Here is a 23,636-nt window from a genome sequence, read left to right as displayed (position 1 = left end):
ACTCCCGCAGTCGAGAGGAGCATGAACAACATCTTCGGATTGTACTTCAGACTCTGAGAGATAGCCAATTATATGCCACATTTTCAAAGTGTGAGTTTTGGTTAGACTTAGTCACCTTTTTGGAGCATGTTGAATCAGCAGAGGGCATAAAAGTGGATTCTAAGAAGATTGAGGCAGTTTAGAACTGGCCTAGACCTACTTCAGCTATAGAGATCCGAAGTTTCCTGGGTTTGGCGGGTTATTATTGCTGGTTCGTGGAGGGGTTTTCATCCATAGCACCCCTATTGACTAGATTGACCCAAAAAGATGCCCCATTAAGATGGTTGGATGAGTGTGAGCTGAGCTTTCAGAAGCTCAAGACTGCTTTGACTATGACGTCAGTGTTGGTGTTGCCCACAGGTTCATGATCCTACACGGTGTATTATGATGCGTCTCGCATTGGGCTCAGTGCAATATTGATGCAGGATGGCAGGGTGATTGCATACGCATCACGACAGTTGAAGGTTCATGAGAAGAATTACCTTGTTCATGACTTATAGTTGACAACCATTGTTCATACGCTGAAGATTATGAGGCACTATCTTTATGGAGTGTCATGCGAGGTATTCATGGATCATCAAAGTTTACTGTATTTGTTCAGGCAGAAGGATTTCAACTTGAAGCATATGAGGTGGTTGGAGCTGTTGAAAGACTATGATATCACTATTTTTTATCATCCTGGGAAGGCCAATATGGTGGTTGATGCCTTGAGTCGAAAAGCGGTGAGCATGGGTAGCCTTGCATATATTCCAGTTGGTGAGAGGTTGCTTGGTGCAGATGTTCAGGCTTTGGTCAATCAGTTCGTGAGGTTGGATGTTTCGGAGTCCGGTCATGTTCTAGCTTGCACAGTCTCCCAGTCTTCCTTGTATGAGCACATTAGAGAGCCTCAGTATGATGATCCTCATTTGCTTGTCCTTAAGGACACGGTGCGGCACAGTGGTGCCAAGCAGGTTACTGTTGGAGATGATGGATTTTTATGGATGCAGGGTCATATTTGTGTGGCCAATGTGGATGGGATTTGTGAGCCGATTCTTGAGGAGGCCCAAAATTCCCGATATTCTATTCATCCAGGTACCTCCAAGATGTATCAGGACTTGTGGCAACATTATTGGTGAAGGAGGACGAAGAAGGATATAGTTGCATATGTAGCTCGATGTCTAAATTGTCAGCAAGTAAAGTACAAGCATCAGAGGCCTGGTGGTTTGCTTTAGAGATTAGAGATTCCTGAGTGGAAGTGGGAACATATCACTATGGATTTTGTTGTTAGACTTCCACGGACTCAGAAGAAGTTTGACGCGGTGTGGGTCATTGTGGACAGGTTGATCAAGTCGGTACATTTCATTCTAGTGGCAGTTGCTAATTCTTCAGAGCGGTTAGCTGAGATCTATATTCGCGAGATCGTCCGTCTCTACGGTGTACCCGTGTCTATCATTTCTGATCGAGGTACGCAGTTCACCTCGCACTTCTGGAGGGCCGTACAGTGTGAGTTAGGCACGCGGGTTGAGATGAGTACAACATTTCACCCCCAGACAATCGGGCAGTCCGAGTGCACTATTCAGATATTGGAGGATATGTTTCGCGTTTGCATTATAGGTTTCGAAGGTTATTGGGATCAGTTATTGCCGCTTGCCGAGTTTGCCTACAACAACAGCTACCAGTCGAGCATTCAGATGGCTCCCTATGAGGCATTATACGAGAGGCGATGTCGTTCGCCAGTTGGATGGTTTGAGCCGAGAGAGGCTCGGTTGTTGGGTACCGATTTGGTTCAGGATTCCATGGATAAGGTCAAGATTATTCAGGATCGACTTGGCACCGCTCAGTCTAGGCCGAAGAGTTATGCCAACCGTAGAGTTCGTTATGTTGCATTCATGGTTGGAGTGGGGGTATTGCTATGAGTTTGACCCATGAAGGGTGTGATGAGGTTCGGAAAGAAGGAAAAGTTGAGCCCTAGATATATCAGACCATTTGAAATTCTTGAGAGAGTGAGTGAGGTGGCCTACATGCTCGCATTTCCACCTAGTTTATCAGTTGTCCATCCGGTGTTCCATGTGTCCATGCTCCGGAAGTATCACAGTGATCTGTCACATGTGTTAGATTTCAGCTCAGTTCAATTGGAAAATGAATTGACTTATGAGGAGGATCCGGTGGCCATTCTAGCCTGGCAGGTCCGGCAATTGAGGTCTAAGAGTTATCCTTCAGTTTGAGTGCAGTGGAGAGGTCAATCGATCGAGGCAGTCATGTGGGAGTTCGAGTCGGATAGGCGGAGTAGATATCCACACTTTTTACCAGTTCGGGTACCTTTCTATGTCCGTTCGAGGACGAACGTTTATTTTAGAGGTGGAGAATGTGAATACCCGATAGGTCATTCATAGTTTTACCCTTCATTTCTGTACTCTGAGATCTCGAATAGCTCCGGTTAGCCTTCCTCGATTTGCATGCGCAGTCCCTGTCCTTTTTCGGAAAGTTTTTATGAGAAAATTGATGAAAATATAATCGTGCCTTAAAACTCATTTGAGTTGACTATGATCAACATTTTATGTAAACGGTCCCGGATCAGTGTTTTGACAGTCCCCGTGGGTATGTATTGTGATTTGGGACTTGGGCGTATGCCCAGAATCGAATTCGGAAGTACCTAGCTTGATTTAACACAATTTGTTGAAAACTAGCAATTTAAAGGTTTAAAGAATTCCTAAGTTTGACCGTAAGCTGACTTTGTTACTACCGGATTTGGATTTGGATTTCGGAATTTGGTATAGGTTCATTTTAGTATTTATGACTTGTCTGCAAAATTTAGTGCAAAGCGCAGTTGATTTGACATGATTCGGACGTCCGTTTGTAAATTTGCATATTCTTAAGTTTCTTAGAAAATTTCATTCATTTTGGTATCTGATTCATAGTTCTAGGTGTTATGTTGGTGTTTTGATCACGCGAGCGAGTTCGTATGATATTTTTGAACTTGTGTGCATGTTTGGTTTAGAGCCTCGAGGGCTCGGGTGAGTTTCGAACGCATAACAGAGTGTTTGAAAGAGTAGGACTTTGATGGTTTTGGTGCACATGTCTCATACCTCGCATTTATGGGGTTAGGGTCGCATTTGCGATAGTAGGTGAGCTCTGTCACGTTCGCATTTGCGAACAAATTCTTTGCATTTGCGATTGGGGGTTGGGGGAAGCTTGTTTGCATTTGCGATCAAATGGGTGGCATTTGCGTAAGGTCCTAGTTCGCATTTGCGAACAAAGCGTCGCATTTTCGATGCCAGCAGAGGTGTGGGAAGTTCGCTTTTAAAAGAACTTCTACGTATTTGCAAACCCCAGGTCGTAATTGCGACATTTGTGCCTGGACAAAAAGCTGCGAATGCGGGATTTAGCTCATTTTTCACAAACTCTCAACCCTAAACATCCAATAGGTGATTTTTCCAAGAGATTTTCTTCCTAAATTAATTGGTAAGTGACTTTAATATATTCTTTTCAATTAACCATTACATTTCATACGTTTTTAACATCAAATCTAGGATTTTCATGGTAGAAATTAGGGATTTGGGTAGAATTAGGGATTTTTGTAAATTTGGGATTTAGACCTCCAATTGAGGTCCGATTTCGAAACTAATTACATAACCGGGCTCGGGGGTGAATGATTAATTGGATTTTGGTCCGAATCTCGAATTTTGACCAAGTGGGCTCGGGGTCTAACGTTTCTTTGAGGGAATTTATGACCATTGAGCTATGTGCTAGGTGAATTACATGTGTAGCAGTGTATATGCGAGGTGACGAGTGTATATACATCGTCAAAATAGTTGTTTTCATACTTTCTCATATTTTATTAATTATCTCATTCCATGCCTTAACTGTTACATGCCTTAGTTGTTTTCTATGCCTTAACTTGTTACTTGTCACCTAGCATTCTTGTATTGAAATGCTTGTTTCTTCCATGATTCCATGATTAATTGCTACTTGCCTTACTTGTCTTACTTGTACACTTTAATTGTCATATCTTTGGCTTGTCTTGTTACTTTGTGTTAATTGTAGCATTCCTTGATTTGGTACGAGGTTCCTTTATGGCGTTGCTTTCATATTCTTTAATCGTAGATATTCTTGTGATTTGAGTTGTTGAGTTGGTTATATTTATTAATTTTGTTTATGGATCGGTTTGCACGCCGCAACGGGTGGAATAAGGGAGGATTGATATTGATATGGTGGGATCGGGTTGCACGTCGCAACGGATTTTATATGTGATTTGATATGGTGAAATAAGGGAGGATTGTGATATTGAATCTGATTATATGGTGGGATCGGGTTGTGCACCACAACGAATTTTACATGTTATTCTTGATATTGATATAGTGAAATAAGGGAGGATTGTGTTTGTACGGTGGGATCGGGTTGCGCGCTGCAACTGATTGTGTGTTTTGTATTCATTGTTGTATTGTGTTAGCCTTCGGTGCTTTCATACGCGATTCTGAGTACTGGTGTTTCTGGTATTACCGATTTCGAGGATTGAGTTTATTTTCATAAGTTAACTGCCTTATTTTCCTGTGTTCCTTTCATTTTATTATAATTATACTGCATACAGTTTATTGTAAGTGACCCGCCTTAGCCTCGCTACTATGTCATCGAGGTTAGGTTCGGTATTTACAGAGTACATGGGGTCGGTTGTACTCATACTACACTCTGCACTTCTTGTGCAGATTTTGGAGTCGGTCCTAACCACGGTCAGTAGATTGCTCGGATTGATTGCCTGATGGAGAATTGAGGTACAATTCCTCGGGGTTCGTAGCCCCGAAGTCCCCTTCCACCTTATTTTAGTTGTTCATTTAATTTCAGACAGTTATAGTTCCATTCAGATCATTATTTGTATTATTTTAATCGCTCGTACACTTGTGACACGAGTTCTGGGATTGTATTTAGATATTGATGTTATTATGGATTTTCTCACTCTATCTCAGTCTTATTTCAGTTTATTCAGTTTACTCGCTATCAGTTAATTTAAATTGTTAAAAATAGATAAGAACTATTCTAATGTTGGCTTGCCTATCAAATGAAATATTAGGCGCCATCACGGTCCCGAGGGTAGAAATTTTGGGTCGTGACACAACAATTGCTCAATTGATTTTAAATTTAGGAGTTTCAACGATGGGAGACAAGACAACATCAAGCAAGTTAATTATCAAAAGTATTTTGCAGAGATTTAAAATAAGAGAAGGTCCAAGGAAAGAATCTGGAGAAGAAGAGCCTTTCAGCCATGACAGACGGACAACACCAAAAATATACAAGGAGATGAGAGCTTAAGTGGAATCATTAACCAAATCAATTGAAGAAGTTAAACTCACTCAATAGAATCAGCCCAACAAACCGGAAAGAATACATGTTTTTCAATGACAAAAAAAATCTCTCTACACTACCGATTTATTGTGAGGATTCTTCAATTATGTCAAAGATATGAGAGCCTAATTGGGATATAATGCACCGGTAGAATTTCTCCTGTTTATTTGTATGAATCCGAAATTGGCTCTCATGAATCAGGAACCCCAAACCCCACCAGAAAATATAGCCCTACCTTCATTTGAACCATCACTAAATACATATTTTTTGTTTGAAAATAACATCTTTGCTGATTTTACTATCTTGCGTAATGTTTTATGGGAGAGCAATATGATGATTTTGATATTGAGGATTAGATGGATACCACATTACCTCAAACCGAATAAGATGAAGCAACATGTGACACCAGTGGATCAGGAAATCTCATATAGAGACTATTTTCATCTAGGAGGATGAAAAGTTAAATGTGGGGAGGAATTTTGAATGTGATTTGTGTGCTTGAGTGACATACTGACATGTTTTTTGCTGTATATAGCTGCTATGTTTATTTTTTGAAGAAGTTGGATGAAGAAAAGTGATATGTGGTTATTTTGGAAGAATGTAAATAGTTAGAATAATGTTAAGTAGATGTGCATAGTTGGCTATAAATGGTACAAGTTTTTGTAAAAGCCAACTGTGCAATATTAAAAATTAATAAGATCCATAATTTTTAAAAAATGATGATATAGATGCTCAACAAGTTTGTACAAAAAAATAATTTGGCAAATCTCATCACAAAGATACTGCCAACCTCAACATTTGATAAGTTGATATACAAGATCTGTGTGCATCATATACGAGGATTTTGGTAATGCTTTAATTTGAAGGAATAAAATATATGTTGTACTCTTTTTTTTTCTTAACCAAGAATTTGTTCCTCTGGATTTTCCTGATAAGGTTCTTAACAAGGTAGCTAACAATGCGTATTAGATATGTGTATTGTTTTTCCTCCACTAGATTTTTTTTCCCCACAATTTTTTTCCTAGCAAAATTTTAACGAGGCACATTGTCTATCAATGGATATCCAGGAGGGAGTGTTATGAATATATTATATTATGGATGTCTATTTTTACTCCTACAACTTCCTAAAGTAGCTTGCAATCAAACAAGTAGCTTGCAAGTAGTTTATGTAGGCATATTGCAAGTAGTTCATGCAGGTACCTTCAACAAAACTCTAAAAAAATCTTTCAGGTTACAAGTAACTTATGCAGTCAGCTTACAAGTAGCAATATTAAGAGAAATAAAATCTCTCCCTCTCTCTCCCCTAGATTCTTTGGCTACTTCTTTGTCTAACATTTATATTATTTTATAATGATATTTTGTTTATCATTGCTTAGTTATGGAACTTTCCCCCTTCTTAAACAAACCCGGCCCAGAACTACCAAAAGGCCACTTCAGCCCAAATTGCTTCCCTCCTCCCATTTCAAGCAGCTACAATTGAAAACACAAACAAAAAATTGGAGGGAAAAATTTCTCGGACGTTGGAATAAGAAAACGATGAGCAGAAGACGCCTCCAAATCATCTGTTCCTCCGATGAAGAAGACGACGAACCTCAACAACTGCTCAACAACAACGAAGAAAACGAAAACCCTAACAACAACAACAACAACATCGAAATAGAAATTCTAGAATCTTCTACTAACCTCCAATCCGTAACCCTAAGTTCCTCCAGTACCCCAAACCCTACACCTAACCACCACGAGCCACCAAACGTCGATGTTGTTGATGCCGCCGTTGCTGTAGCCGCGGATTGTAGTATTGGTAGGGTATTGGAAGGGCTAGGGTTAAGATTACGGAGGGATTGGTTAGAATCGTGTGTTAGAGGGCTCGAAGGATCGGTTCGAGAGTTTACGCAATTGGATGATAATGCGAAGGCGAAGTTTTGTTTCGAGCAGTTTTTGTACTCGGATATGAACTATTGTGGCGCGGGGTGGCTTCCTAGGGATGTGCATAAGTTGCATTTGGTTGATCTTAAAGGACCTTTTGTACTTCAGGTAATAGTGAAAAGATTTTAGGTTATATACACTGGCGATAAGTGCTATGAATATTTCACATTAGTGTAATTTAACCTGTTATTGCAAGTTAATTACCTTTTATTATAAGTTAATAATCAATGATATTAAATGCAGTTACCTGCATTATATTTTAAGTGACATGATTGTGTAAATATTGTTTCCACCGTAAATGCACAGAACATATAAACTCACAGTGAAAGAGTTTAAGTTATATATACCGATTATTAGTGCAATGAATTTTTACACCATTAGTGTAATTTAACCTGATTGTGTAAATATCTTTGGCCCATTTAAGTGTTACTTGTGGGTTCATCGAAATTCAGTATCTTTGGTTCGGACCCTCTATATATGTAAACAAATTCATTAATTTATTATCAATAGTTTGACTTCGAAGTTCGAACCCAGTAATTCAAATTAGTTGTGATAGAATCCCGAACTTAAAACCCATAAAGTTCAAATCTTGAAGTTTATGGGTTATGGAATGAAATTGCATTTGCTTATTGATTTCTTTCCCAGCATTTGTTTACTATTTCCATTTTGCAAAGGACTCTCTTGATAGTTAAATATGACAGCAGAAGCTTCCTTAATTTCGGATAAACTATACCTTTAATGTGACTCTGACTATTCCTGTGTTGCATCCCCTTGCCCCTCAAGGTAGATGAGATTGTGAATATCAGTTGTCCTCTTCGAGATAGGTACCAGAAAGCAGCTGCTGGAATAAAGAGGTGTCTGAAATTGTCCATGACTGATGGCATTCAGCATGTGTTTGGGATGGAGTACAGGCCTATAAAAGATCTTGATGTTCTGGCTCCTTCAGGGTTGAAGGTATATCTGAGGAATACCATGTTGTTTATTAGCTTGTTTGTGGAGTAGCTTTATAAGTCTACTACAAGATGAGAATTGAGAGGAATAGCATTCGTCAAAAAACTGTTTTCCACATTCATATACATTTCTGCTGCATTTTGCAGGTTGCTATCTGTAATGTTCATGTTAGGCATGGACTTCTGATGTTGGTCCCTGAAGTAATTGAAGTCCTGGGCGGGATGGTGGAAGAGTTAGAACAAGCAAGACAACGGCTAGTTAATGAAATAAATAAGCCACCAAGGGGGAAAAGGTATGTATAAGGACCAAGAAAACAAATTTTGTCTGGATCTCATTTACCAATTTCTGATTGTGCTGCTAGATGCCATAGGTAAGTGCTGTGTTCACTTAAATGGCAGAGGTTGATGGTCGCTGCTAGTGGCGGAGGACCCTAAATGGTTGGATATTGGAACAAAATTAAATGGATAATGAGGATTCAAATAGTCGAATTGTATTAAGGTGTAGTGGTAGTAGTAGTTGTTGTTGTTGTTGATGATGATGGTCAATAGTTTCCAGAGGCTATTCTTTTGTGGTTTAAAAATTATGATGTAAAGTAGCATCAACGAAAGGCTCTGATGGTCCTAACTTATAGGTGAAAGTGAAGAGCTGTTCCTCTGTACCTTAGCTAAGTGGTTCTTTGACCTCCCCCTTCCTCATCCATTTTGATTTTTGACCTTCTGGTAAGGACTTTATAGTTGGTCAGTTATAACCTCTGGTTGTCAAATGAGTGATAAAGAGTCATGTCATGATTTTATTAGTGTTATGCAAGAAACAACTTGGTCGCTTTTGGTGATTTAGTTACTCTTACCTATGGCCAATGCCAGAACGAGGACTGGAGTGGTGCCTCCTTTGGCAACTAGGGCTACTAATGCTGCTTGGCCACCAGAAGGTGTTACTGCTCCAGAGCACACTGATACTGCCTCAAGAGAAAGCAGTATCCCTTTTCAGGTTCATCAGCAAGGTACTTTGCTACCCTAAAAAGTTTATTTGCAGTTACTCTAGGATATGGGTATATGTACTGCATGTGCATATTTTAGTTTGTTTTTAGTGTTGCTTTTAAAGTGGAAAAACATTTCGGTGTGCTACTTTGGCTTTTATAGTTAAGCTGGTCTTCTGACTTTTAGGATCAGAGAAAAGCTGATATTTTTTCCGATTGCTTCTCTCTGCACAAACTTGTGTTTGAAGCTTTAGTTTTTGGGTTTCCCCCCATAGTTTGAGTGTTAATCTGCTGAAGATTTAGTTCCACAATGATATAGCTAAGGTGGTGCCACAAGATGAAAGATTTGCCTAACATATTGAAATTTGGAATAAGTTCTAGATAACCTCTTACATCATCTTATGGTGAATGATGATGACCCTTGTTTGTTCCATTTGGAGCGTAATTTTGCCGACTAAAGATGGGTAGCGTTCTATCTGTTTGAGCAGAGGAATTGATTTTAGAAGAATGAGTTATATGTTTTTGCTAATGATGTTACAAGCTATTTGTAAAGCTTGGTTTGTTCCATGTTCACAACCAAATATGAACAATTTTGAGAACAAAGTTATGACCAGAAAATTAGCCATATATGTCAAAAGGCAGCTTCTCTTGATTCTTTGAGCAAATTTGCCAAATACCATACTCTAATCCTCTTCAGTGCTGTTCTCCAAGTGGTAAAGTTGGCAACTGCTTAAACTGGACTATTCATATTACCACTGTGGCCAGGCTGAAAAGACAAATCATTTATTGTTGGATGTAATGGGCCCGAATAGAGCGGAGTGGATATAGATGATTGTTATAACCAGCCTAGTTAATTTGGGATGGAGGCATAGTTGATCGACTAATTGGTGTCAGTTTCCGCCTATCACATCCATGTGAAACCATCTCTGTTGTTATTAATTGGTTTTTCTCGTCTTTGTTGATAAGCTTAAAGAATTAAGGCCATGTAATTTTTATTCCCATGTCAAAAAGGAAAGAGAAAAGAATTAGGGTGTTGCTTGTATCTTGACAAATCCTTTAAGTGAGAGTTTACTCATTATTATATACTCCCTCCATTCCATTATGTCTAACACACTTTCCTTGTTAGTCTATTCCAAAAAAGAATGACACATTTTTATATTTGAAATTAATTTAATTTTAAACTTCTCATTTTACCTTGTTTACCCTTAATGAGAAGCTTTATAGCCACACTAATATTATGGCCCCACAAAACTTTTACCCTTTATGCTTTAAAGACCACAAGTTTTGGAAGTCCGAGTCAAAGTATGTCATATAAATTGAAACGGAGGGAGTATATTTGTTTCTTTCATTTTTTTGGCAGGTGCATGTGTGGGTTTGTTTGGGGGGGGGGGGGGTCTGTAGGTGCCTCTGTAAACACATGTTGGTTGTTGGTAAATGGGTGCTGTAGGAGAAAGTATGATATGACTTGATTTAGACATTTAGTAGATTAAATGTTTCCCTGTTTAAGGTGCGGTAGAAATTATGCCGAACAAGAGGAGAGGGTATCAAGCTGTTTCACTTCTAACTTAATAGGACTTGTACTGTAATAGGCTAATAGCTTCATCGAAAGGACTTGTACTGTAATAGCAGACCTACCTATCTTTTAAACTTTCGCTTTGATGGGGTGCAGGAACAGCGTTTGGCATTGCTACTTCTGCAGCAGAAGAAATTCGTGCCATTTATAGGGAAAATGCGGAACCTGGGCTACCATCTGCGGCGACGATTACCACTCCTGTTAACAGGAGAGATGCTGAACCTAATTTTCCATCTACTGCAGCTGTTTCTGTCCCCTTCAATATGAAGGATACCGGGCCTAGCTTTTCATCTGATGCAGCTAGTCTTGCTGAGGATATTCCTATGGTTGACATGGCCACTGAAGACATTGATGTTCCAATTAGAAGGGAACATAATGAACCTATCCTTTTGTCTTCTTCCCCCATGGAAGTGGAGGAATTTCTTTCAGATGGTAGAAATAGCCCTGCCGCACCTGCAAGTGGCAGGAGCAGAGAAAGTGTTCCTGTCTCTCTCACGGGCCATAATGTAGATACAGAGCCTGATTTGGTTGATGAGTTGGAACTTCCAATTATACTTTCTGGAGACAATGAAAACCCTTTCACTTACTTAGCTAGTCTGTCTGCTAAGCAGGCTGGTATGAATGGCAGTGCTTCCACCGTTACAGGAAAAATTAAGGTATTTTGTGTTATCCCTCTTGATATCAACTTCTCTGATGCTGCTGTTCAGAAAATTCGTTGTGTCCCTTCTATCTTACTTTAAGCAACTAACCTTTATCACTTGGATGTAATTTGTCTAAACTGATTTGGGATACACACAATCGGAATAATCATACTATATTATAGGTGTGAAGGCCAAAGTACAAAGTTAAAAGACCAAAATATCCATTAAAAGCTAAGTGACTTTTTTGCCCTTCATTTAAACACCACTCTTATGATATTTTTGTACCAAAAGGTAAAAATTTCTTATATTAAATTGAGCCTTTAATTTTTTTACTACATATAAATTAGTTTATTGAAAACAGCAAGATAGAAATTCAAACAAGAATTGAAGAACGGAAAGAATCTCAAACCCTAACTGAACGTCTATGGTAACATTTTTTATATGAAATCTATCATCCCCAAAGAACAATAACAAATAATCAAAGATATAAGGATTAAATGAACAAAGAATTGCCGTCAAGAATCAAGCTTGAAAGTTCCAAAGTTCAACCTGAACAAAAGAGATTTTCAACCTCTCATAGGTCTTTATCAAACTCACAATGTCAAAAGCTACTCTAAAAGACAAGTCTCCAGGAAATTTTCATGCTCTAGTGCGAGATGCTGGGCCAAATCTTTAGGCCAATGCGGTGCGTCAACTCCAATCTTCAAGCAATGTTCTCCTCATCTTGTTCCATGCAATCCTTGAGCCTCCAAACATGGTATTCTTTGCAAGAATGCTTAAATGGCTCTCCAAACACTTTCTAACCATTTCTTGAAAATCCTGTAGCTCCTTAACATGCAATCCTTGGGGTGCTCTTGGTCCTTGAACGAGCAATGGTCCCTTTGACAACTTGGGATCTTCCACAATGTGCTCCATGCTATCTGGGATCATATCATCGTCTATGACAATAGCTTAAGTCGGAATATATTTTTTCTTAAGCCAATGTCAATCTATCAAGAAAAACCTGGTTATGGCATTCCTCTTTCTAGCAACAACAACAGTAGACCCCATGTAATCCCACAAGGTAGGGTCTGAGGAGGGTAGTGTGTATGCAGCCTTGTGAGGATAAAGAGGCTGTTTTCGAAGACCCTCGGTAGCATTACTCTTTCTAGCATGGTATTTTTACGTGTATTTGGTTCATTTCTATTGTGCCTCGTCTTGACTTCCTTTGCATATATAGTTAGTAATTTAGCCATTGCGATTGAGGTAGTTTGAATATTATGTTTTGCCTCCGGCGATGCAAAAACATTGAATTCTGTTGCTTGTCATTTTAGGTATAATTATCTGTCATGGCTAATTAGAAACTGAGATTTGGCTTAAATCTGCAGTGCTTTCTCACTGGTGTGAAGGGCTTTCAGTATAGACAGAGGAGTAAATACGAGCTTCGGGCTTATGTTGATGATGGCAGCCTCATCTCTGAGATCCTTATTGATCATGATGTAAGTTACTGAAGATTGGATCTGCTGACTGTTAGAATCTGATCATTGTTTAAATTTTGGTGCTTCAGGTTGTGCAGAAAGAAATAGGTTTTTCTCCTGCAGAGGTAACTACTGCTCTTGATTCTTCAGATGGCAAACGAATCAGTCACATGAAGGAGACACTGAAACGTTTTCAGAAATTCTTGGTTAATTTTGAGGTATTTCCCTGCTATTTGTGAAGGGATTTTTCTTAATAGAAGTCCATATGAATGTTCTAAGTCGTATCGGTTTATTATATAAAAATTCACCCTAGTCTTAAATGTAGATAACACAATAGAAAGTGTTTTTTTGATTAAGAAGTACAGTGCAAGTACATCTTTAAGACTAAAGGAAAAATACCCAAGGATAGATTTTCTTAAATGGCAGGACAATGCATGTATTAAATATATAACATTGATCAATAAACTATGCGTGGTCAACCCCAACCTAATACCTTTCTTAAATAAATCTTTTGTACAATTATTTATAAAAAAGATATATGATTATTTCTACGATTAATAACTTGATTGTTATTGGTGCGCTAGCTGTTCTCCTGCTGAAGGATTATTATCTTTTAAAATTAGTACTTCACATAGCAAATATGCTCTGTGCATGTGAATGTTTTGGGCAATATGTGCCTTGCAGGGAACAATGCTTGTACAGTTGAACGAAGAATCCCCAATTCCAGTTGCTATTGAAATGAACCAGGGGTGTCCTGCCTCTGATGCATGGTTGCTTCTCAAAAGACTAAAGCCTGCTACTTCACAACCGCATCATCTTCACCCAGAAACCATCAATTTATCCCCTTGATGTGCTGATATGCATGTGGACGTGTTCTCTGGAAAACTTCAAAACCACGTGAGCTGGTGGTGGATATTATAGTCCACGAAATCCCAGGCTTATCACCAAAATCAGTTTATCCTAAGATTTGAATCAGCAAGGTGAGTTACATCACTTTGCTCAATTCAGAAAGTTGTTGCATGAGATGATGCATGACCTGAGAAGTAACAGCGTAAATGTAGATATATTTGGCCTCGAATCAAACAATAAAATCACTTCTCAAAAGTCTTTGTGGGGCGGTGTCATATCTAACACAGTGAATCAGCACAATGTAAGTGAGAGTTTTCCGTCATTCCTTACATAGAAGGCTAGCATTACAGCAACATGAGAAGATAGAGGCCTCACTCATCCTTAGCTGCTTACAATTAGCTAGGTTCAATTTATTTCTTGTGTTCGCAATCCACTTCTATCTTCAGAGGATAGGAGAAACTGGATATTATACTCTCTGGAGGATTGGAGACGAATGAATACTTCTCTACTTCTTGTCTGGTCCAGAATTTTCTTGCAGAGTATTGCTATCATATCGGTGGTAAGGATGAAGCGTTTCAACATACCTTGAATCTTGTCCGGAGCTGACATCAACAATTTATGTGTATACTCGTGTTTATGGAAACCGTGCTGAATTCATCCTGGTAGCAATTGCAAGAACTGGATTGCTCTTTTCTTTCCTTTTATCCTTCAAAAGGAAAGAGAAGGATGGTTTTTTGGGGCGGGACACGGAGACTGAGCAAAAGCTAAGGTAATGTTAGTAATCCTAATTTAATTCCATTGTTAGTAAGCTGCCTTTGGTCATTTCAGATTTTATTGATACGGGACTGAAGATTGTAGTCCAAATTAGTTTCCCGAAGCGCAATCGAACGTGTATTCGTTTATGCCAGAAAGGCAGAAAGTAACTAAACAATTGCTGAAGGCAAATTACTACTGTACAACCAAACAAGAAAATGTCTAATTTTCATCTTCATGCTTTTCGCTCTAGAAAAAGTAGAAATCAAAGGGTAGAATTTTAATGTAAATTATTCAGTGAAAGGTCAAAATAACCTTTATGCTATTTCTCAAAAGAAAGAATACAGTTGAAAAAGAATATTGTGGATTTGTAAGAAGCGGGCGAGATTTACTAAATTTAATCACTTTATCCGTCAGATTACCCTAACTACTTACACTGTACCATACAGTTATTACTTCTTCCAATGCAATTAAATCATATGAAGTGTTTTTCTTTTTGAGACGTCTCGAAATGTCTCACATCACTCCACTGATTTTTATTACTTTTTCACAACCAAATTGAATGTCAACATGCCAACAATAAATTCGTTTCGAGCTTAGATTAGAAAGCTCGTTCGTTATATTTTGTTACTATTTCCCCCGTTTTCTTGCTATTTAAGTTAACGTGTACAATTTTTTTTATAAAAAAGAACATGTTGAATTTTCATCTTCGAACCTTTTGCTCTAGGAAAAATAGGTAGAGTTTGAAGTAATTTAGCAAGTCAAGGTTGAAAATACCCTTGACGTGCCTTGACGTGAGGAGTGAAAGGTGTCGTTTGGTAGGGTGCATAAGAATAATTTTGAATATGGTGTATTAGTAATGTTGGTATTAGTTATGTTTGCATTAGTTATGCTGGCAGTTTGATTTGATGTATTAAAGCATTGAACAATTTCTAAAAGAATTGTTTGTTTACAAAAATACCTTCATAACTAGTCCATTACTTTATCTTTTTAAAAGAAACATATGTAGAGGAATATTTTTATATGAAAAAGATTTAAAAACAATTATTTGATTTTAGTACCTATATTGTAGTATAGAACCGGATATTTATTTATAAAAAAGAAAATATAAGCATTTATTTATCTACTAGGGATATAATTTTATTTCCCACTTTCTTGAATTATTAGGCAAAGAAAGTATGAATTAAAAAAATAAAAGGAAAATGAGTTGATTACAAGTACATTCCAGTACGTAGTAGTAGACTACAAATTTATAAATTTATAATGAATAAATTGGCGAAGTATAGATATAAATGGCGGGAGCAATTTCAATATCAAACTTTACATCAGATGTGCATTAATATAATAGCATATTTTAATCAAGTATAAATTTTGAAGGGCAATTTTATCATTAACTAAGCTAATGCATGCATTAAAATCCATTGTATTGTTAATACTTAATACCATGGTTTCTTATGCATAAGATAATACCAAATATGGTGTATAACTAATGCATAGGTTCAAAAAATGTACCAAATAAGATATTATTAATATAGAAAACTAATGCATGCATTATTTATCCTACCAAACGACCCTGAGCTGTGAAAGCTGTAGTAAAAGGAAAGGACTTTCAGTTGTTTCTTTGGTGAGAAGCGGATGTTGGTGAAAAAAAAAAGTTGAGTTCTCGTTTAGATATGAACTAATTTTTCAACCATTCCTTAAATATTTCTTCGACAACTACTAATACATCATAGTATAAGAAAATTCATATATTAATTCAAATACCTTAGTATAAAATAAAATAAAGGGAACAATATATAAAAATAGGTTCAGGTCCCACTAACGAAAATCAGGTAATTTTCTTTCATATGTCCAAGCCTTGTTAAACAAAATATCGATATTTATGATGATGAGAGGTAACATGTACTCGAGGAAATAATAATAATAATAAGAGTATCTGAATATTGGGACATGCTAATGCCATATTAAGGGAAGTGATGAAAAGCATGAATTAGAAAGAGATAAAAGTGTGGACAAAGAAACCTCAGAAAATAATTGAAGCATAGAACTTACAACTCGGGAACGAAATATAAGGTCACCCCTATAAATTCTTGCCAACTTCTTCGTCGACTCTCTCACTTCTTCTCTTCCCACACTTCTTTCTCAACTTCTCTCATTTGCTCCCCCCCTCTCATATTCTCCCTCACCATCTTTGTCTATACAAGATAAACAACAAAAATATACTAAAAGAAAAAAATAAAAAAGAGAGAAAAACAAAGCCTTTTTGGCTTATTTTTCCATCCAAATTCATTCTTGAAGATAAAGAAGAAAACCCCAGATAAAGAATTGTAAATTTCTATCACTTTTCAATGTTTATACAAAGAACTAGCTAGTAATATCATGACACAAACTTAGAAACACTAATAATTTTCAATATTTCCATTTGTTGTTTATTATTTTTTCTCCTTTTGGACAGGGAAAAGAAAGGAATAATGGCACCAGATGGAGGAGGATTGAAAGCAAGAAATAATGGAGGGACAAGGCAAGTATTAAAAAAAGGTCCATGGACAGCAACAGAAGACGCGATTTTAATGGAATATGTGAAGAAAAATGGAGAAGGAAATTGGAATGCAGTTCAAAGGAATTCAGGATTAATGAGATGTGGGAAAAGTTGTAGGTTAAGATGGGCTAATCATTTGAGGCCTAATCTTAAAAAAGGTGCATTTTCTTTAGAAGAAGAAAGGATTATTGTGGAACTTCATGCTAAACTTGGAAACAAATGGGCTCGTATGGCTGCTCAGGTTATTGATTCTTTTGTAAGAATAGTACTACTGTTTTAAGTTCTTCATCTCCTTCTTTTTGATACAATCTGCATGCGTCTAATAAGTCGGGAGTCAAAACTTTTATTAAGAGATGTCAAAATTTAAAGAAGTCTATATCGACCTAGCTCAAACACACACATATATGTCAGAGAAAAAAATTTGGCACACATGAAGAAAAAAATGTACCCACTCTAAAACTCGGATTCACAACAACATATACATGGTTTTAGTTAGCTCCTAGCCATTGAGATTAAGAATTGTTTGTGTTCTATATAATTATCAAATTGTCTCATTCTTTTTTGTATTTATTCCACGAACAGATGCCAGGTAGAACAGACAATGAAATCAAGAATTACTGGAACACAAGGCTAAAAAGAAGACAAAGAGCTGGTTTGCCTATATACCCTCAAGACATACAACTACAACTAAACCAACAAGAAAACCAATTACAACATAGTACTATCCCTTCACCATTTGATAATAATCCCCAAAACTCTAACTACATTAATCCCCCTCTTTCCCTTTTAGATATCTTCAATCCTTCAACCATGAAACCTAGTAATATTTCAAATCAATACCAATTCAATAATCCTTCTCCATATCTCACAACTACAAACAATAACAACCAACTCAAGCTTTTTCGCGATCCTCGGGTTAGCCTTTCTTTAACATTAGCATCATCGATAAGAAATTCACAACTTTCTTCAATGGTAGCACCCGTGCCAAATAATTTTAGTCAGAGCTACTCTAATTCAATGCCAGTGCCACCACTTCAACATAATTATCCAAATTTTGGCTCCACTACAAGACCTTTTACGGGGATTCCCTCGAACCCAAATGGTTTAATCTTAGGTACTAATTAATTCTCGCCTCAACTTGAAAATTTTGTTAAAATATATTATTTTCTTTATATACATTTTTTCAACTGTACTTGTATTTTCACTAACAGGCATGGGCGTACAAAACAACCCTTCAGTCCAATCCTCCATCCCCGAGACCAGAATATGTTCTAGGCATACAACATCAAGTGATGATGCTGATAATTATGCTGTTGATCCTGGATTATCGCGAGGAAACAGTGGATTATTGGAAGATTTATTGGAGGAGTCTCAGACTTTGACAAGAGCTGAGAAAATAGAGGAGAATTGTCCAATTGAGAATGAGGCTGGTAAAGGGAAATTAGTGTGGGAGGAATATGGATTAAGTGAAGAGGCAGAAGATATTATTTTAACTGAAGAATCAACATTTAGTTTTGCTCAACAAGGTGGTGAGGATGCCACCCCAATAAAGCACTCTGAAGACTCTACCTCTCTCAACTCATCCTCAGGTAAATTCTCCGTTGTTAGTTGGACTAAATTTATATACACTGACCGTATAAATTAGGTCTTTGCTACATTTTTCAGGTTATCAAATTAGGATTATTACAGAAAGTTACCTATTGATTGTACGTTTCCTAAGCTTAATTGTGTAGGTTAATTTTTTGTGCGCTGATAGTGTACAGTTTTACCACACCATCGAGTTTTAGGCACTGATAGTGTATATGATATTTATACAATTAGGCCACTTTAGAGAGGTAATTGAAGGTGGCTCTATTTGATGTATAAGCATTCAATATTGGTAACTTGTAGTAAATGGTAAGTAACCTACCGATAGTATAAAAATTTGTTACATTGTTAGTGTATGTGTGAGTATATATAGCTTAAATCTTACAAGGTTCATGTGATATTACTTTCTTTTTTATATTTCATTCATTTAGCACTGGAATAACTCTAATTATTGCTTCATATATATAGGGATAACAACAAAGGAAGGTTCATTAGAGCTGGCTAATCAAGTGGATGAGGATATTATGAGATTTCTTGATAATTTTCCAGTAGGTGTACCAGTTCCTGATTGGTGTAATGATGAAAATGATCAGCAGAATACTTCTAATGGCCAATCTTTCGAATGTGACCAAATACAATCACATTGCTCAAAATCAGGCTGATGAGGATTCAAATTCATCAATATGGGAAATTGGAGCATGTTATTGTAGTGACATTTTGTTTTTGTGTGTTAATTAGAACTAGTAAATTAAGGCACTTATATTCATCAAAAAGCCGTCAAGTAAATAGCAAAGATTCTTGGATTTTGTTGTTACCTTTTTTTCTTCTTATAAAGTTTAGGTTAATATGTAGATCTAATGATAATTGGCCATTCAATTGTGTTGGCTTAATTATCTGTTGTGTACGATTCTTATGAATCATGGATTTTTTTTTGAGTTAGATTGATTTTTCCAATCAAAAATAGTTTGTCATGAATATGCATCGGATGATACAACACAGGGAGAAAAATACCCTAAAAGCTAGCTATTGAGGTGGGAGAGCCCAACACTATATAAGCTCCACACAGCACATTGCACGCTACACCTTTACACCTTTCTAGGCCAGGACGAACATCGCCATACCGGCGTCACCATTCATGGCACGGTGGACACAAAAGGCGGTGAGTGTGACTGAGACCATTTATACGACCCTAGGGACAACCCAAGACTATATAAACCCGTCATCAACATATTACAATACCAATGTGGGACTCAAGTCTCATACCTTGCAATGAACCATAACATCGGATCATAGGATGGAGTTCGACACTTTGATCCGATATAAAGATTTCTGGAATAATAAATGGACTTCGCGACCTGATACGAGTACATAAAATAAACGAAAGAACACACAAAATTATTCAAAGAATACAGATGTTGTTGTATTCTATTACATTTTACCTCCGAATAAGCTAATTCGTCGAAGTTTTATTATGCCTATAACAAAGCTTTGAATTCTGGTTAAAACAAATCTGATAGAAACTAGGAGTCTACCAAACACTATAGAGAACCAGGTTCTCTATCTGTCCCCACAGTAAATAAGTTAAAAATAAAATCAAACAGTATAGGGAACCAAGTTCTCTATCTGTTTTCACAGTAAATAAAATGCACACGATATTTACGTAGAAAATTCCATGCTCAAGGGATTAAAAACCACGACGTACCCTAGTAGGATTTCAAATTCACTAAACCGAGCAAACTTCAGATTACAACCTATTGCAATCTAGGAATTAAACTCTTAATCCCTCACCCCTTACAATAACTCTATTGTAAGCCCTTTGCAATAACTCTATTACAAAGCAACAAACCTTGACTAACTCTAGTCAAGAAACCAAAGCAACGATGGTTGAAATCTGTCCTACAAAGACACTTCTTGAAAGTAATGTAGGATTACAAGTGAAGAACAAAAAGACAAAGACTCAACAAACCTAAGGACTTAAGATATCTTCAATCTCTGGATCTGATCCTTGAGGTTGTAGTATCTTTGTTCTTGAGAGATCCCTTGAAGGCTGTGATGGCTAGCACTTGAGAGAATATAGTTTTTGGATTTGCAAGTGTTGAGTGAAATGCCTTACCTTATGTTGATAATATATGTGTGAGGTCATGAAAGATGATTCAAGGGAGTGTCCTTTAGGTTGGCCTTAGCAAGCTATAGCTGTGCTGCTGTACTGCTGCTGGTACAGTGCAATAACTTTTACAGCTGTAGAGTTGACTGCACGACGACCAAGGGAATTGATTCACAGCCGGTCCCTATCTGGTTCCTCGAGAATATTTTACTAGCATCAAAATATGAAGTAACATATCTGCTGCAAGTCGGTACAATGCATCAACTTTTACAACTGTAGAGTTGACTGCACGACAACCAAGGGAACTGATCACATCCGGTCCATATCTGGTTCCTCGAGAACGTTTGGAAAATTATCAAAATACAAAATAGCATAACTTATCAATTTTTCCCTTTTTAATAATGACAATCCCAGAATTGATATTTTCCCTGAGAATCATATTCCCACATGTTCCCCATATGGATCAGAGAGATATTTCAGACTGATATTTCCCCTGAGAACTCGATTCCTTAAATGTTCCCCCTCTACGGATCATACCGATAATCAACATGATAACAACAATGCAGTGTTCCCCTTGCGAAACAGAACATTACACCTATCTTTCACTCATACACAACATATCCTTTGACAGCCATCAATCTGACCCCCTTGAACTTCCTCCTTTTGGCATCATTGAAAAGATTAATAGAAGAAGCACAAGCAAAAAGAAGTTCAGCAAAATTAACTCATGCCACTTGGGAAACACAACATAAATAATAACAAGAACAACAAGTGAATATCATTACACAAAATAGAGTGATTGCCCATAGTAGAGTAATTATAACAAAATCACAGTAGTTTCAACAATACAGAATATGAAAATTTAAACAACTAAAGTACCAATGTCATCAAACACATGGATAAAAAGAAGATAGGAATTTGAGGGAATTTAGAAGGGGTGAAAGACATGGATCACTGGGCAGGAAGAAAATTAAGGGTCTAAGGCCTTAGTGAGCTTGTCCATTAGTTCATTCGCAGTCCTTTGATCAATGATCATCTCCTCTCTTAGGTCTTCCACCTGTTTCCTCAATTTTTCATTCTCATCCTTTAACTGAGTACTCTATTCTGCCACGAGACCACGGGGACCTGGTTCTCTACCTCTCTTGGCGAGCTGAACCATAAGTCAGAACACTATGAATCTAATCAAGCTTTTCCTCATCAAGAACAAACCCAGTACTATTCACATACAACATCAAAGTATCTTCGTCAGTAACAAACAAATTTGCATAGAAATTTTTACTTCTTTATAAACTTTGGGACTTGGAGGAACAAAGAAGTGATTCTATTTTTGAAACTCAACTCTGTCAAGAAGTTCCTCTATTTTTAGCAATATTAGAGTCAAACACTCTGCCCAATAGCACATTTTGAAACTTCAGAGTCTCCTTCCTCTCCAACTCCGATAACTTAACCTTTTGCTTCTTTAAGGAACCAGACTCCTCATTCACAATACCCTTTCTTTTCCTGAGCTGATAGGTTTCCCGCTTCTCTTTCTCAATCGGTTCACCCTTATCATTTGTTGCATCTTTCTCAGTTGACTTTCTTTTCTTTCTTTTGCTCTTCTTTGAGTTCTTTCTCACAAGTGGAGATTTTTCCAGTTCATTCTCCTCATCCTCCACATACACCATATCAGCAAGTGACGCCACATCATCATCAATCAACCTACCTTTCACTAATCCTTTTTACTGGACCAAAAATTCATTTAAACACAAAGCTAAGAAAAAGGCATCATCAGAATTAATATCCTGAGAAGAACTAGAATGATCATGTCCCTTATTCAGTTCCCCCTTTTCTAGCACATTCACCAATTCATCCATCCTGAAAGGCTTTTACAAATCCAACAACAATTTGAGCCTCACTCTTAGAATATTAGATCTACCCTGTTCCCTTTCAGTTAAAGTCTATCAAAATCTAACAAAGATTTCTTTGGATTTTGATTCAGATGGAGTTAGAATTTTGTAAAGTGACAGAGTTGGGTTCACTTTTGGCATATTTGGATAGAGGGATTCTTTTTTATATAAGATTGATTCTGGTTTAGAAGAAAATAATCGATTTTGGTTGGGTGTGAGAGAAGGAAATGGTTTTTTGTGGGCAACAAGTCAGTTCAGAAAAGGTTTAATATTTTGGACTTCAATAATTAGGAGAGAGGCAGGAAAAAATTAATGACATGATACTTTAGCAGTTTAAAAAAGCATATAAGTATTGAAGAAACGACTAACCTGAGTCACAGGTTCCAGATTCCTTAACGATTTTTGAAACTTTGAGCAAAAACTCCTAGAAGTGCAATGTCACTCATACTTGTTTTCTTCTGAAACTGCCATGTATGTATACCTGTAACGGTATAGAATTGAGTTAGATGCCGCCAGAAAAATACTTTTTAGCATTGTACCTTTCTTTCTTTGCATAGCCAATTATCGAGGGACTGGGTCCTTAGTTGAGCTTGATCAACTCCAACTCCAGACGATTTCTTTCAAGGTATTATCTGCTCAGTGCTTTGGTGGAGATATCTACTATCTGATACTCCGTCTTGCAAAGCTTTATAAAAATAAGTTCTTTTTTAACATTCCCCTTCAAAAAGTGATGTCGCACATCAATGTGCTTTGTCCTCTTGTGCTGTACCAAGTTTTTTGCCATGTTTAGAGCACTTGTGTAATCACACAACAATGACACACAATCTGTAAACTCACTCAAATCTTCTAGTTGTTACTTGATCCATAGTAGTTGAGCACAACAAGAGGCAACATCCACATATGTTGAAGCAACAGTAGAAAGAGCTACAAAGTTTTATTTCTTTGTACCCCATGAGATCAAGCATGGCCCAAGAAAATGTGACATTTCAGATGTGCTCTTTCTATCCACCAGATATCCAATATGATCAGCATCAACATA

General features: G+C 37.2%; 1 protein-coding gene and 1 pseudogene across 1 annotated transcript; both read left to right on the top strand.

Annotated features, from left to right (window-relative positions):
- The first annotated feature begins 6,808 nt into the window (after positions 1 to 6,808).
- On the top strand, positions 6,809 to 14,701 carry LOC107825675 (recQ-mediated genome instability protein 1-like). Its single transcript, XM_016652557.2, has 8 exons — positions 6,809 to 7,389; positions 8,065 to 8,235; positions 8,379 to 8,524; positions 9,096 to 9,232; positions 10,878 to 11,437; positions 12,790 to 12,900; positions 12,969 to 13,097; positions 13,564 to 14,701. The coding sequence occupies exons 1-8, from the start codon at positions 6,892 to 6,894 to the stop codon at positions 13,726 to 13,728; spliced, it is 1,917 nt and encodes a 638-aa protein (XP_016508043.1). The 5' UTR covers positions 6,809 to 6,891; the 3' UTR covers positions 13,729 to 14,701.
- A 1,859-nt stretch (positions 14,702 to 16,560) lies between these two features.
- On the top strand, positions 16,561 to 19,546 carry LOC107825676 (uncharacterized; annotated as a pseudogene).
- The last annotated feature ends 4,090 nt before the right edge of the window (positions 19,547 to 23,636 follow it).

Source organism: Nicotiana tabacum, chromosome 21 (assembly GCF_000715075.1).
Source record: "Nicotiana tabacum cultivar K326 chromosome 21, ASM71507v2, whole genome shotgun sequence".
Lineage (NCBI taxonomy): Eukaryota > Viridiplantae > Streptophyta > Magnoliopsida > Solanales > Solanaceae > Nicotiana > Nicotiana tabacum.
The sequence above is the reverse complement of the archived record's forward strand: the minus strand, read 5'-3'. Positions and strand labels throughout refer to the sequence as shown.

What these genes read in the sequence shown, in the direction of transcription:
- LOC107825675 (XM_016652557.2), top strand. Translation starts at nt 6,892, where the DNA reads ATGAGCAGAAGACGCCTCCAAATCATCTGTTCCTCCGATGAAGAAGAC. An exon ending in AAGCCACCAAGGGGGAAAAG is followed by an intron (nt 8,525 to 9,095) that starts GTATGTATAAGG and finishes GGCCAATGCCAG; the next exon opens with AACGAGGACTGGAGTGGTGC. An exon ending in CCGTTACAGGAAAAATTAAG is followed by an intron (nt 11,438 to 12,789) that starts GTATTTTGTGTT and finishes TTAAATCTGCAG; the next exon opens with TGCTTTCTCACTGGTGTGAA.